The sequence below is a fragment of the Panonychus citri genome, unplaced genomic scaffold (genome assembly GCF_014898815.1).
Source record: "Panonychus citri isolate SS breed McGregor unplaced genomic scaffold, ASM1489881v1 Contig00063, whole genome shotgun sequence".
NCBI classification, from domain to species: Eukaryota; Metazoa; Arthropoda; class Arachnida; order Trombidiformes; family Tetranychidae; genus Panonychus; species Panonychus citri.
Genome location: NW_026515468.1, coordinates 1422076 through 1434997, shown reverse-complemented (window position 1 = coordinate 1434997; position 12922 = coordinate 1422076). Strand labels below are relative to the sequence as shown.

General features: G+C 33.0%; 2 protein-coding genes across 4 annotated transcripts; both read left to right on the top strand.

Annotated features, from left to right (window-relative positions):
* Window positions 1-51: 51 nt before the first annotated feature.
* Window positions 52-3951, top strand: LOC128386182 (cAMP-regulated phosphoprotein 21-like). Of its 3 annotated transcripts, none has more exons than XM_053345177.1 (5): window positions 52-323; window positions 577-821; window positions 1029-2083; window positions 2178-3146; window positions 3217-3951. In XM_053345177.1, exons 2-5 carry the CDS (start codon window positions 608-610, stop codon window positions 3409-3411), a joined length of 2433 nt encoding a protein of 810 aa, XP_053201152.1. In that variant the 5' UTR covers window positions 52-323; window positions 577-607; the 3' UTR covers window positions 3412-3951. The 3 variants fall into 3 exon arrangements, with proteins under 3 accessions (XP_053201152.1, XP_053201150.1, XP_053201151.1); XM_053345175.1 differs by having other exon boundaries at window positions 53-323; window positions 565-821; XM_053345176.1 differs by having other exon boundaries at window positions 53-362; window positions 565-821.
* Window positions 3952-4099: 148 nt separating this feature from the next.
* LOC128386185 (kinesin-like protein KIF28) lies at window positions 4100-12809 on the top strand. Its single transcript, XM_053345182.1, has 15 exons — window positions 4100-4548; window positions 6951-7160; window positions 7481-7613; window positions 7679-7882; window positions 7953-8172; window positions 8401-8521; window positions 8575-8716; window positions 9099-9260; window positions 9352-9790; window positions 9853-10156; window positions 10338-10475; window positions 10686-10979; window positions 11039-11413; window positions 12151-12283; window positions 12603-12809. The coding sequence occupies exons 1-15, from the start codon at window positions 4498-4500 to the stop codon at window positions 12653-12655; spliced, it is 2979 nt and encodes a 992-aa protein (XP_053201157.1). The 5' UTR covers window positions 4100-4497; the 3' UTR covers window positions 12656-12809.
* The last annotated feature ends 113 nt before the right edge of the window (window positions 12810-12922 follow it).

Genomic DNA, 12922 nt, shown 5'->3' with positions numbered 1-12922 from the left:
CTATTGAATTTGTTTATTTTGGTTGTTAATCAACTGATTGTTATTTGAATGGCACTTAAGATGCCGAGTGTTTTAATTTGGTTATTAAAATTGTTCCCTCATCACTTTGGGTTGGATTGAGCACCAAGGAGGAAGAAGAGAGAGAAATTGATTTACCCGCGACTCTTTCTTTCTCTACCTTTTGTTTTCCTCTTTCTCGCCTTCCTTTCTTTTCTCTCTGTTTTTCTCTTTCTTTCAGTTGTCTCGGTGTTTTTTTCCTCTTCCACTGTTGTTGAAAGAGAGAAGGAGAGACTGAGAGAGAAACTGAGAGAATAATCAAAAAGGTAATTGTGTTTTTTGTGACCTTTCATGTTAATCTTCGGGTAAATTGTTTATTCTTAATCTTATTATCATGTTTTCGTCATTTATTGTTCCATCTTTGTTATTCTCTTTGTGTCATATTTATTAACCTTGACTCCTATTTGTCTTTCTCTCTCTCTCTCCAACTCAATTGGTTATTCTATCGGTGGCTCATTTTATCTCTATCAACGTATTTCCATTAATTCTCTTGTTGGTTTGGATCAGTAATTCAAATAGACAGATAGTGAACTTGGTTTTTTAATCCATCATGACCACAAATTGTAGCGCGCAAGTGGCAGAAACTGCTGTTAGTCCGAACCAGGATAAAGCTGAAGAGGAATCGATTGAGATTAGTAATGATCATAGTAACAATCAAAATTGTGATAATGCTAATGGTAATTATGGAAGTGATAATGTAATAATCCCTGAAACGAGTAAACCACCACCATCACCATCCAATGGTAAATGTAAATTAACTAAAGGTGAGTACACAGTTGAACTCACATCAGATTCAGTCACGCTTTTACTCCTCATTCAGTTCTTGCTCGTTGACAATGAAATTTGCTCTTCTGGTGAAATAATTGTATCGATTTTAATTGGTGTTCTTTTCTTTATCTTGTTTCCCATCTCTAATCTCCTCTGTTTTCATCAACTTTCGGAAATGTACTTTCTAATTAACTCAATTTTAGAGCCAACCGCGGAAACTTATACTGACCATACTGGTACTGATTTGATGCAATTTCTTACGGATACTTTGCAAAACAATCCCAAAGATCGGGTTCATTTGCTCAAAATAGAGAAACAATTGACTGACCTGGTCAAAGATCCTAAACGAAGTCAACATAAATTTGGACCCATGTCCTCGTACCATAGGATGTTGGTTCATCGGGTAGCGGCTTTTTTCGGTATGGATCATAATGTAACCAATGTTGATAATTCTGTTATTGTTTCTAAAACACGGACAACTCGATTACCTGAGTTCAAGTTTAGCGAGCAGATTAAAAATACTTCTAAGCCAGAGTCGAATGAGCCTGTAAGGTCAATCATTAAAAGAGACTCGTCATCATTGGATAAACTCTCCGAAAAGGGTTATCTTAACGACAAATCTCCCGATCGTCGAGGTAACACTTTACATTTGGTCGAAAGCCGTCGAAGTAAATCGTTAGAAGAAAGAGAAGAAGAATACGAGAAAGCGAGAGCTCGAATTTTCAATCAAGAATCAACTTCTTCAACCGAAACCCCAAGTGATGCTTGTGCCAACTCTTCGGCCACCGATGATTCAGTGGCAACCACTAGTAGTGGCATTGTGGTGTCAACTAGTGCAACTAATTCTAGTCTCAGTGTTTGCAATGAAGATCTCAAATCAGGTAGTAATTGGTCATCAACTGGTTCGAGATTATGGAGCAGCACAGAATCCGAAGGCTCAAATAAACCAAGATTCCTGCGTCTTCAAAGACAGAAAAGATTACCCGATAGCTTTGATTCTGATTCCTCCAGAGCTTCTTTCACAACTTCCTCGTCATTATCTTCAGCCAGTGGAATGTTTTTGAACAATTCAGCGGTGACCAGCACTGGGCCACAAGCACAATTATCTCCTCCACCGTCAATTGGATGTAATAATGGGATCATGAATCATAGTCAATCTTTTCCTTATACAGTCAATCAAGTCTCGCTACCTCTAACTCACAGTAATAGCGGTCAAGTTGCGACTGCTTCTGATTTTAGGTACACAACTCCAGTGCAAGTAAGTGTAATAATAGTTCAAATTGTCCGACTGATTTGGGAAAATATTAACGTATTTAATCAACTAATCAAATCTTTTGTTTTTCTACCATCAGGTGCCACCAAGTGTTCCTATGTATGTTAGTCCCCATGGAGGTGCCTTTGCTCCCAATCAATTCAATGGAGCTCGTCCCATGCCACCTTCCCACCAATTAAATGGCACTCGACCGATGCCACCACCTCACCAATTGAACGGAGCTCGTCCCATGCCAACTCCTCAACACTTGAGCGGAGCCCGACCGATGCCACCTTCTCATCAAATGAATGGAGCTCGTCCTATGCCTCCTTCCCACCAATTGAACGGAACCAGACCTATGTCGACACCTCACCAATTGAACGGAGCTCGTCCCATTCAACCTCCCCACCAGTTGAATGGAGCTCGACCCATACCACCTCCCCACCAAGCTCAGATTATCCCATCATCTTATACACCACAAAATCCTGTTCATCATCCAGTTCCTTTGTTTTTTGTATTCAACTTTCAAAAAAACGACTCAAATTCTTTAACTGAAACCCCAAGTGATGCTTGTGCCAATTCTGCAACTACTGGTGATCCATTGGCAACCACTAGTAGCGGCATCGTGGTGTCAACTGCAAATAGTTCTAGTCCCAACTGTTGCCATGAAGATCTCAAACAAGGTAGCAATTGGCCATCCACTGATCCAAGATTATGGAATAGCACAGAATCCGAAGGCTCAAATTCAAATAGACCAAGGTTTCTGCGTCTTCAAAGACAAAAACGATTACCTGATAACTTTAATTCTGATTCCTCCAGAACTTCCTTCATAACATCTCCATCAATATCCTCCGCCAATGGGATGTTCCTTAGTGGTTCAACAGTGACCGGCACTGGACCACAAACACAATTATCGTCGCCCCCGCCATCAATTAGCTGCAATAATGGAATGATGAATCACAATCAATCTTTTCCGTATACAATCAATCACATGTCGCTACCACAAGCTCACCATAGTAGTGGCCAATTAGCGACTGCTACTGATTTTAGGTACTCAACTCCAATGCAAGTAAGTTGATTTACCACAACTTCAAATGAACTAAACCAACTAATTAAACCTTTTCTTTTTCTACCATCAGGTGCCACCAAGTATTCCTATGTACGTTAGTCCCCATGGAGGTGCCTTTGCTCCCAATCAATTTAACGGAGCTCGTCCCATGCCACCTCCCCACCAAGCTCAGATTATCCCATCGCCGTATTCACCACAAAATCCAGTTCATCGTCCGATTCCTTTGTTTTTTGTATTCAACTTTCAAAACAAACGGTACCATTGAAGGTCAAAATTTTAGGAACTCATTTAAATAAAGGAATCAACAAATCAAATCTAAGAAAAAGAAACAAAAGCAAATTATAACGGAAGGAAAAGATTAAGATTCGATCCAATAAATTTTGATGAACTTAAAGATTGACAAACAATTTCCTAACCAATTACAACTTCAAACTGGATTCATTTCGAATTATCTTTTTTTCTTTGCAATTTTTCATCTATTGATTGAATATCAATCAAAGAGTAAAAACTATTACAATAATAATAATATAAAGTCGAAGTCGCAATCAGATCACTAATAGATACAAGCTAATTGTGATTAAGAATTGATTCTCATTCTCTTTCCCTATTGTGACGTAGCTCAGTCTAAAACTTGTCAAGTCAATTAAACTTGTCACTTAATTTGATTGTTTCTTTTTTTTGTGATACCATCAGAAAAAATCAATTTCCCATTCAACAAAATGAAAAATCATAGAGATAATGATCTGTTGATTGTAATGCTGCAATTTATTGGTTAAAAACTAAATTATAAAACACTGTTAATTTATTTCTATTGTGATATTAATCTGTTTTTAATTACGCGCAATCAATTGTTCTTGATTGATTGAAGATTAACTCTCGATGTGTCAATCACTTGCAATAACAAACAGGACAATCAACTTAAATACCATTGATATCCAATCCTAATTGTCATTAATTTATGTATTAATTGGTCTGATTGTAAATGATTGTATGATAATTAAATGATGCATGAAAATGCTAAACAACAGGAGTAAACACCTAATCCATTGCAATCAGGTAACAATTTGTTTATGATTTTTTGTTGCTTGGACACTGGACACTGGTCAATGTTGTTACTTTCTCACTCAAACTCACTTGATTTATATTTTTTCTTGATGCAACACTAATTGTATTCAGTTTAATATTCACTTAATTTAGTTATTTTTTATATCCATGTGAAGATCATTATTATGACCTTAAATTGTCGGATTGACCAACAATTTGTGATGATCTTTAAGTTGATTAAGTTAATCTATTGATTGTGTTAAATTTTATTCTCATTCTTGTTTCATCATCTTCTCAATCAACCACAATGTCCATTGGATCAGATCGTGTAAAAGTGGCCGTTCGTGTCAGGCCATTCATATCCTTTTCATACAATCAATTTTAATTCACTTCTAATCTAATTAAATTCTAGTTAATTGTACAATTTAGGCCTAAACAAATTTCGATACTGTCATGTGTAGATCTTAGTGTTATTGTTAACTTGATTGTTTCATCTACTTCCTTCCTCTTAACTACTCTTTCTCTCTGGTTAACAAAATTAATTGTCCTTTTAAATCACTCAACCCAATTTATCCTTAATGGATCTATGATAATCCAACAATCAATCTTACCTCCATTTTGTGGTTCTAATTGTTACACACGAATTTAATCATGAGAAAAAAGCTTCCTGTCTCTCTTACCTGGTCACCCCATTTTCGTCATTCTTACTCTCTGGCTCATCTTATTTTCATCCCAATCGCCAGATTATCATCCTTATCATCCTTATCATCCTCATCATCATCTCTACCTGTGTATTACTATTTTTACCTGATCAAAGTGTAACCACAACTTCACAGTTTAACATGAAATTCATGATGAATTTGAGTCTAGTAACAAAAGGAATGTATCAATGAGGATAATCAGAGACCATTAATCACGCAATTAAGTTACACAATCAAAAGATGACAAAAGATTTCACCACATGATCAAGTTATTAACATGCTCATGAAATGAGAATCCATTATTAAGCTAATCAACATTAGATTATTGTTTACAGGCAACAATTAGAAAGGTTTGAGAACAATCAAATTGAATTTGTAGAAACAATTTACATGAGTAAAGAAAATTTTTATCAATTGACAATCTAACTTAAACTTAATTAGTTGACTTTTTCAATATTTTCATTAATTGATAATTAGATTGTTTTTGTCAACAATCAACAGAATCAGAAATTGAGGACAAAAAGTATTAGTTAACCAAAAACAAGGAAGAGGATTTACCCTGAAAGTGAGAAACAACTAAATACAATTTAATTGACCTTAAATTGTTGATTGATCGATTGTTATTAATAATTATTGTTATTACAATTGTCAATGTCAATTGATAGTAATCAATATCGGTCAGTCTCTTTCAATCAACTTTCTTGATTCAAAAATAGGAATCAAAGTAAATGGATCACCAAAAGTTATTGTGTTTTCTCAATCAAACCAAACAGCAATCAAATCAAATCAAATCCTTTCTCAGCTTCAACTTAATCATCACAATTAACAATCATAATTAAAAATTTGACTCTCAATCAGATTTTAGTCAACTAATTGGTTTTAAGATTTAATTGAACAACTACTGATTACTAAATCACTGCGGTTAATGTATTATTATCATTCTATCAGATTAACTGGATTAGCCAATTAATCAAATGAACAACCAACAATTAGATCCACTGATTGCCTTTTCAATGCAATTTAATTGTTAAATTCAGGTAGATTGAAAATCGACAATCAAATTGTTGACTGAACTTAGTTTATTAAGTAATTAATATATTTACATGGACCTATGCTAATCACGGTTTAGTTGGGTTCATCGAAACAATTAATTGATCACAACAATCAGCTAGATATGCTCTAGTTAATTCAATGTATTTATTATGATAAATCGTAATAAATAAACAATCACAATAAATAATCAACATGATTAAGGTAAAAAAAATGGTAATCAAGTTAATGAGCAGAATCCAAATTACAATTAATCAATTGAAATTAACTAATAATCTTCTAATAATCAACAATTAGTAAACTTTACAACCAACTAATCCTTTAATGTTAATCAATTAAACATCAACATTTGATTGAATGTTTTCCAGTGATTAACATGAAGATTAACATGACAATTTAGTTAATTGACAAAACAAAATTTAGATAATAATTAAATTTTGTTATTCTTGAATCATAAAAATTAAATTATGTTGATAAATTGATTTAAACATGATAATAGTTGATATTTAATATTAAAAGGTAGATATGGAAACTGTTGTTATCGTGATTGCGTGAGAATTGCTTTAAATCAACCTTGATATCTATTATCATGTTAATTTGATTAGTTTTTTATTGTCATTTATAAATCATCACTGATCAACAATCATTTTATATTGATGGTTTGTTAATTTTCAGTAATTTTCATTAGATTCAATTGTCATGGTGATCAGAACCTTGATCAATTGTCTGCGTTTCATGTTCAACTGAAAAAAACAAGTAAATTGATTAACTAATTAGAGATAAATGAATATGGTTAACATTTAAATTAAGTTAACATTAGTCACTAATTGTTATCATTTTATTGTTACAACTTTTTATCTAATTGTAGCAATTATAAGTTATCGTTGTTACGATAATTTAAATTACTTGGAAAAGATTTTTCTAGGTTTAAATTGCATGATCTTTAATTGTACTGTTAGAATGTAAGTTAATTGTCATTCATAATTGCTCCTTAACTCACTTTCTACACAATCAACGAGAGAAACAACGAAATGCCAAATGTATTCTGGACATGGAATCGGGCACGACCGTTTTGTACAATCCGAATCATCCTCGAGAAATGCCCAAGAAATTCACTTACGATCACAGTTATTGGTCTCATGATGGTTTCGTCGACATCGATGGTTCAATCAGTCGAGCTGATCTCAATCATCCCAATGGCTCTAAATATGCTGATCAGGTAATAAAAAATAAGCATCATCATAATTTCACTAATAAAGTTAATTGTTGTCAAAGTGATTAAGCAAATGCCAAGACAATCATAAAGACAATTTCCAGTTAACTTGATTGTTTTTACATTTACTGCTTTGCAGTTTCAATGACAGTTTGATAGAAAGACTGAAAACAATTTAATCTCATTAAAGATTAACAATAATTTGTAATGAATCATTTGATTGCACAATTTGATTGATGATGATTATATCATCAATAGATTACATTAAGGTTACCCTGTGGTATGAATTTGCTGTCTGATTGACTGTTTTGATTTGATTCGACCAGGAAAAAGTTTATAATGATTTGGGTCGATCGGTACTGACCAATGCAATGGACGGTTACAATGCTGCTATTTTCGCCTATGGACAAACTGGATCAGGCAAATCTTACACTGTAATAGGCTATGGGGCTAACAAAGGTGTGTAGGTGATTGGATCTCATGTTAATTAGCAGCAGTTAGATGACAATTTGTTTTTCTCTTAGGAATTGTGCCAAGACTGTGTTCAGAACTTTTCGACACGATAACTCACCGAGCCAACGATGGAACGCAAGTTGAGGTGACTCTTTCGATGATCGAAATTTATAATGAAATAGTTCGCGATCTATTGGGTGACCAAAGTAATGTTCAGGCGAATGCGAAAAAGAAAGGATTAAAAGTTCGAGAGCATCCAACTAAAGGATTCTATGGTGAATTAGTTGTTTGATTAGGTTCGAATGCAGAATATTAATTGTTAATTATCCCGATTTAATATTCCAGCTGAAGGGCTTAAAAGTTTCTTGGTAACATCTCGTAAGGACATTGAGGACAAGATCGACGAAGGGACAACTAACCGATCGATAGCAGCGACTAATATGAATGAGACAAGTTCGAGAGCTCATACAATAGTTCAAATTCAAATTGTTCAACGGAATCGAAGCTCATCAGGCCAAGAAACTGCTAAAAAATCAATTATCCATTTAGTTGATTTAGCTGGAAGGTTAGTAATTAATCAACATAAATCAATTTATTCACAATAAGAGATAATCAAATTGAATCAATTTGGCATTTTCAACAAGAAACTCACCCATTAATTACAAACGAGAGGCATAAATCAATTAATAACAAAGTTAATGACTGATTAATTGATTATCGAACAGATTTTCCACTTTTTGATTACTAAATTCTCATTCTATCCTTAATTTTATCACAACTAATTAACTAACAGCGAAAGGTTATCAGGAACCATGGCGGTTGGCGATCGGTTGAAAGAAGGTGTAGCAATTAATCAATCGCTGGCGTGTTTGGGTAATTGTATCTCAGCTTTAGCGGAAAAATCAGCTGAGAAAATATTCGAGGTAAGATTAGATCATCTTCATTCTGACAATTAACTAATCAACTCAATCTTCTAGTACCTTATCGAGACTCAGTTTTAACTCGACTCCTTATGAACGTTTTATCGGGCAATAGTAAGACCGTTATGATTGCAACAATTAGTCCAGCCGATATTAGTTACGATGAAACTTTATCTACACTTCGTTATGGTAAGTTAATCGCAATTAAATGATTGATTGATTGATTGATTGAGAAGAGTTTGATTATGAGAAAAACTTGTTAACTTTTATTAATACAATTGTGATTAAGAAAAAAATTAAACAAGGAAATAGTAGTTACTATTTATTATTATTACAATTGAATAATAATACACATAAATGTATATATATTAATAGATGAATTAATCAATTAGATGGACATGTGAATGGTCAATTACAATTTAGGTCAATTTGATTGTCCACCAACAATCAATAATCAATCCTTCAATCATTAAGTTTAATTGTAATCATTTTAAAGAGGTAAATTTAATATTGTCATTCTAATATTGTAACTCTAACCTAATTGTGTTTGTTTAATTGTTCATTAAATTAGCTGATCGAGCTAAACATATTAAGGTTCATGCAACAATTAATGAAAGTTCAACGGATAAATTAATACGACAATTAAAGGAGGAAAATGAAAGATTAACAAAAGCAATGGAGCGAGGTGTAGTTGATTTAAATTCTGGTTCTGGTGTAACTTTATCTGAAAAAGGTAAAATAATCTAACCTTAATCATGAACAATAATACCTGACAATTAGTTAATTTTTCTCCATCTTCTTAATATTATCATTATTTGCAATAGATCTTAATGATATGAGATTAAAATATGAAGAGGAAATGAAAGCCTTGATGTCAGAAAATGAAAGACAAATGATTGAGATTAAGAAAACATATGAAGATAAATTAGCGGAAAAGGAAGCACTCGAAGCCGAGGACTATGTGGACGCCGATCGGGAAAAGTTGGAGTCCGAGAAACGGGATAATCCTTATTTGTCTAATCTTAATTTCGATGAACAATTATGTGGAAAGATAATCTATATAATTAGAAATGGTGTCAATAGTTTGGGCAAAAGTGATAATTGTTCAATCAAACTCTATGGTCCCTCAATTCAGGATCATCATGGACGCATTTATCGTAAGGATAATGACATCGTTATATTGGAAAGGGCTGCGGACGATTGTCGTATATTATTAAATGGAGACCCAGTAATCAATAAAGTTCATCTTAATCACAACGACAGGTAATTAGAATTGGATTAAGTAAACAATTTCTATTGACTTTTAATCTTAATCGTCTTGACAGGCTACTCTTTGGTACAACTCAGTTGTTTGTCTTTGTCCATCCTGGTCAGCAAAAGAAATCTAAGTTATCATTTGCTGAGGTCACTTTTGAACTTGCTCAAGAAGAGATTGCATCTAAGGCCGGGTTCGATATGTCTAATGATGACCAGTCCATGGAAACCGCTCTGCTTAACAAAGATTTACTTGAATTATTACCTACGATTGATGAAGCGAATGCGATTAGTAATGATTTGGGTAAAAATGTCCGATTCGAGATCATTTTGGTCTCGTCAGCATTTCTCGCCAAAAATAGTGACCGAACAGAGGTAAGGTCATAATCATCGTTACACCAACAATTCAACAGCAGCAATTCATTAATCTTGTTGATGTAACAATACAATCAGATGAGCGGTTGATCCCACGAAGATCAGATTAACTTTAATCTTCCGCCTTCACTTTGTTTTCATCATTTTCTCATCTTAATCTCTTGTCTTATCTTAATCGTAGGTGATGGTTAAGTTAATCAACGATGAACTTGGTCAAGAATTTTTATGGCCAAAAGATAAATTTGTTAATCGATTGTATATGATGAAAGAGATTTATCAAAATTATGCCCAAGGCGATGAAAACTGGAACCCATCACCGGTAAATAGTAAATGATAATCATCGTTAATCATCATGATCATTATCATGAATCAAATTAATCTCACCACTATCAACATGTCAATTAACCTTCACTTGTCACTTAAGACAAAAAATAACATCACCATGAATCTAATTCTGATTACAATCAATTTCATTTTCTCATGATAATGATAATTGTTTTTTTCTTTGTTTTCTCTTGATTGTTTACAGGACAAAGATCCATTTCTTGAAGATCCAAAGACGGAAGTTCTGATTGGAATAGTTCAGGTTTATCTTCAGCCATTAGCATTTCTGGTTGAACTGAAAGAACAATTGGAAATTCTTGATTTTAAAGGAGCTGAAATTGGAATAATTAACATAGAAATCGTTCCATGCACTTCAGATGGAAGAGAATTAAGTGAATTGGATGATGCTTATGTCGATACTCCTTCAGAACTAATCGGTAAAGATGTTTGCTTCGTATTCAAGATCCACGGATGTCGAGGTCTTCCCCCAAGATTCACGGTAATTAGCATGAAAATGAATTCGAATCGAGTTAATCTAATTCTCGTTATGAACCTTAGGATGTTTATTGTAAATACAGAATTTTTCTAGACGAAGAAGATTCTACAACGGAGATAATCTCTGACACCTCTAATCCCGATTTTAATCATCGTAAAATGTTTACCTTTTCACCGGCAACAAAAGCGCTAATCGATTACCTGAAAGAGGGATTTGTGTTAATCCAAATATGGGGAAGACAGTTGGCTAAACGGTCAAACAGTAATCAATCAGGAAGATTAACTAAACAAATGATGCAAGATGATTTACTCAATCAAGCCAACAATTTAATGCAAGGATTTAAAATGAACGGACGAAATGTTGATCCCAATAAGCAAAGTATTATCGTTGAATTGTTGTTAATGAAGAAACAACAAGCTCGACAACAACAGAGGATCGTAAGTATTAACAATTAACTCAATAACCAGCTGATTGATAGGAAACTAATCAATTGAACTGATCACCAGCGATTCTGTAAAGGTAATGATCAAATGGTGAACAAAACTTGGCTACTATTTGTTTATCTTCATCCTCATCATCTATGAGAATTGACATAGATTGGGAATCTAAATGTAGGACAATCTTTGAGTCTCTCAACTATTTTAAGTCCCAAAGACAAAGATTAAGATGAAGATAAACGAGGAAATGAAATGAACATTAAAATATCATCTTATTTATTATTTAATCTTTTTCCATCTTCATCCTCATCATCCTTATCATCCTCTTCCTTATTTACTCACACGCCAAGTTTAATCTGGTTGACTCTTTCTCTTCCTTTTCATCATTACCTTTTCCTCTTATCATGATTTTCTTATTAAATTATTAGTAAATTATATTTATTTTCTTCTCATTTAATGAACCACAATTGGAAATTGAGGTAAAAACAAACGATAATTTGATTGCAATAAACATCATCCTCATGAAAATTGCGTAAAAATGAATGAATGAAATGAAAGTAGGAAGAGAGATTCAACTTTAAGGCAGAATCTTGAACATTACATTTGATCAGAACTTTTTGTTAAATCTACTGAGTGGGAATTGATTATTAAGGATACAATTATTTAGATTATGATAGTTATAGTGTTTATTGTTTTGACAGTTAATTGTAATCAGAATAATTGTTGTTTATCTGCAGGAAAATATCAGAAAATTGGTTGAGATTTTTGAACAATATGGTCGACCCAAAATTCCCGTTCAACTGGTTAAGGAATTGATTTCAGCAGCAAATCCAGACAGTGCTCAGCACATAATAAACAAAGTTGGCTTAGGTATGTAAATTGCTGTTAATCACCATCATCTTAATCATCATAATCTTAATCACTTTGAAAACTGTTTCAATCTCATCTCTCTCCATCAACCTTATGTAAAATTGTTTGAGTTCAATGAATTATTGTTAACATTTGCCAATTGTGTCAATTGTTAGACTTTTCCTGTTTAATTGCGATGATGATTCCATTCAATTGGGATTAATTTTTCAACAATTTAGCTACAATAAGTTGATTATTTGTTTAATTCATTTATTTTCTCTTTCATTTCTTTCATGGACAATTACAACTTTACTATTGGACTAAATTCACTGACAATTAGATATTGATTATGGGGAAGAATCAACAAAATCAACAACTTGTACAATTTTATGAAATTATTTATTTAATTCACTCATTTAATACTCATTGTAAATTGATTGTCTTTGTTGTTCAATGTTAATTTTTAATTGTAATATAAATAACAAAATCAATTGTGCCATTTGATTAACATGATCAGTTAAAAGCAAATTAAATTATTGATGATCAATCAGTTTCATTTATTATTCGTATCAAATTTTTGCATTTCATCCGAATATCAATAGATAATTAAGATGTTAACGATCATCATATTGTTGTTATTCCAACGATTACAAGTGTTAA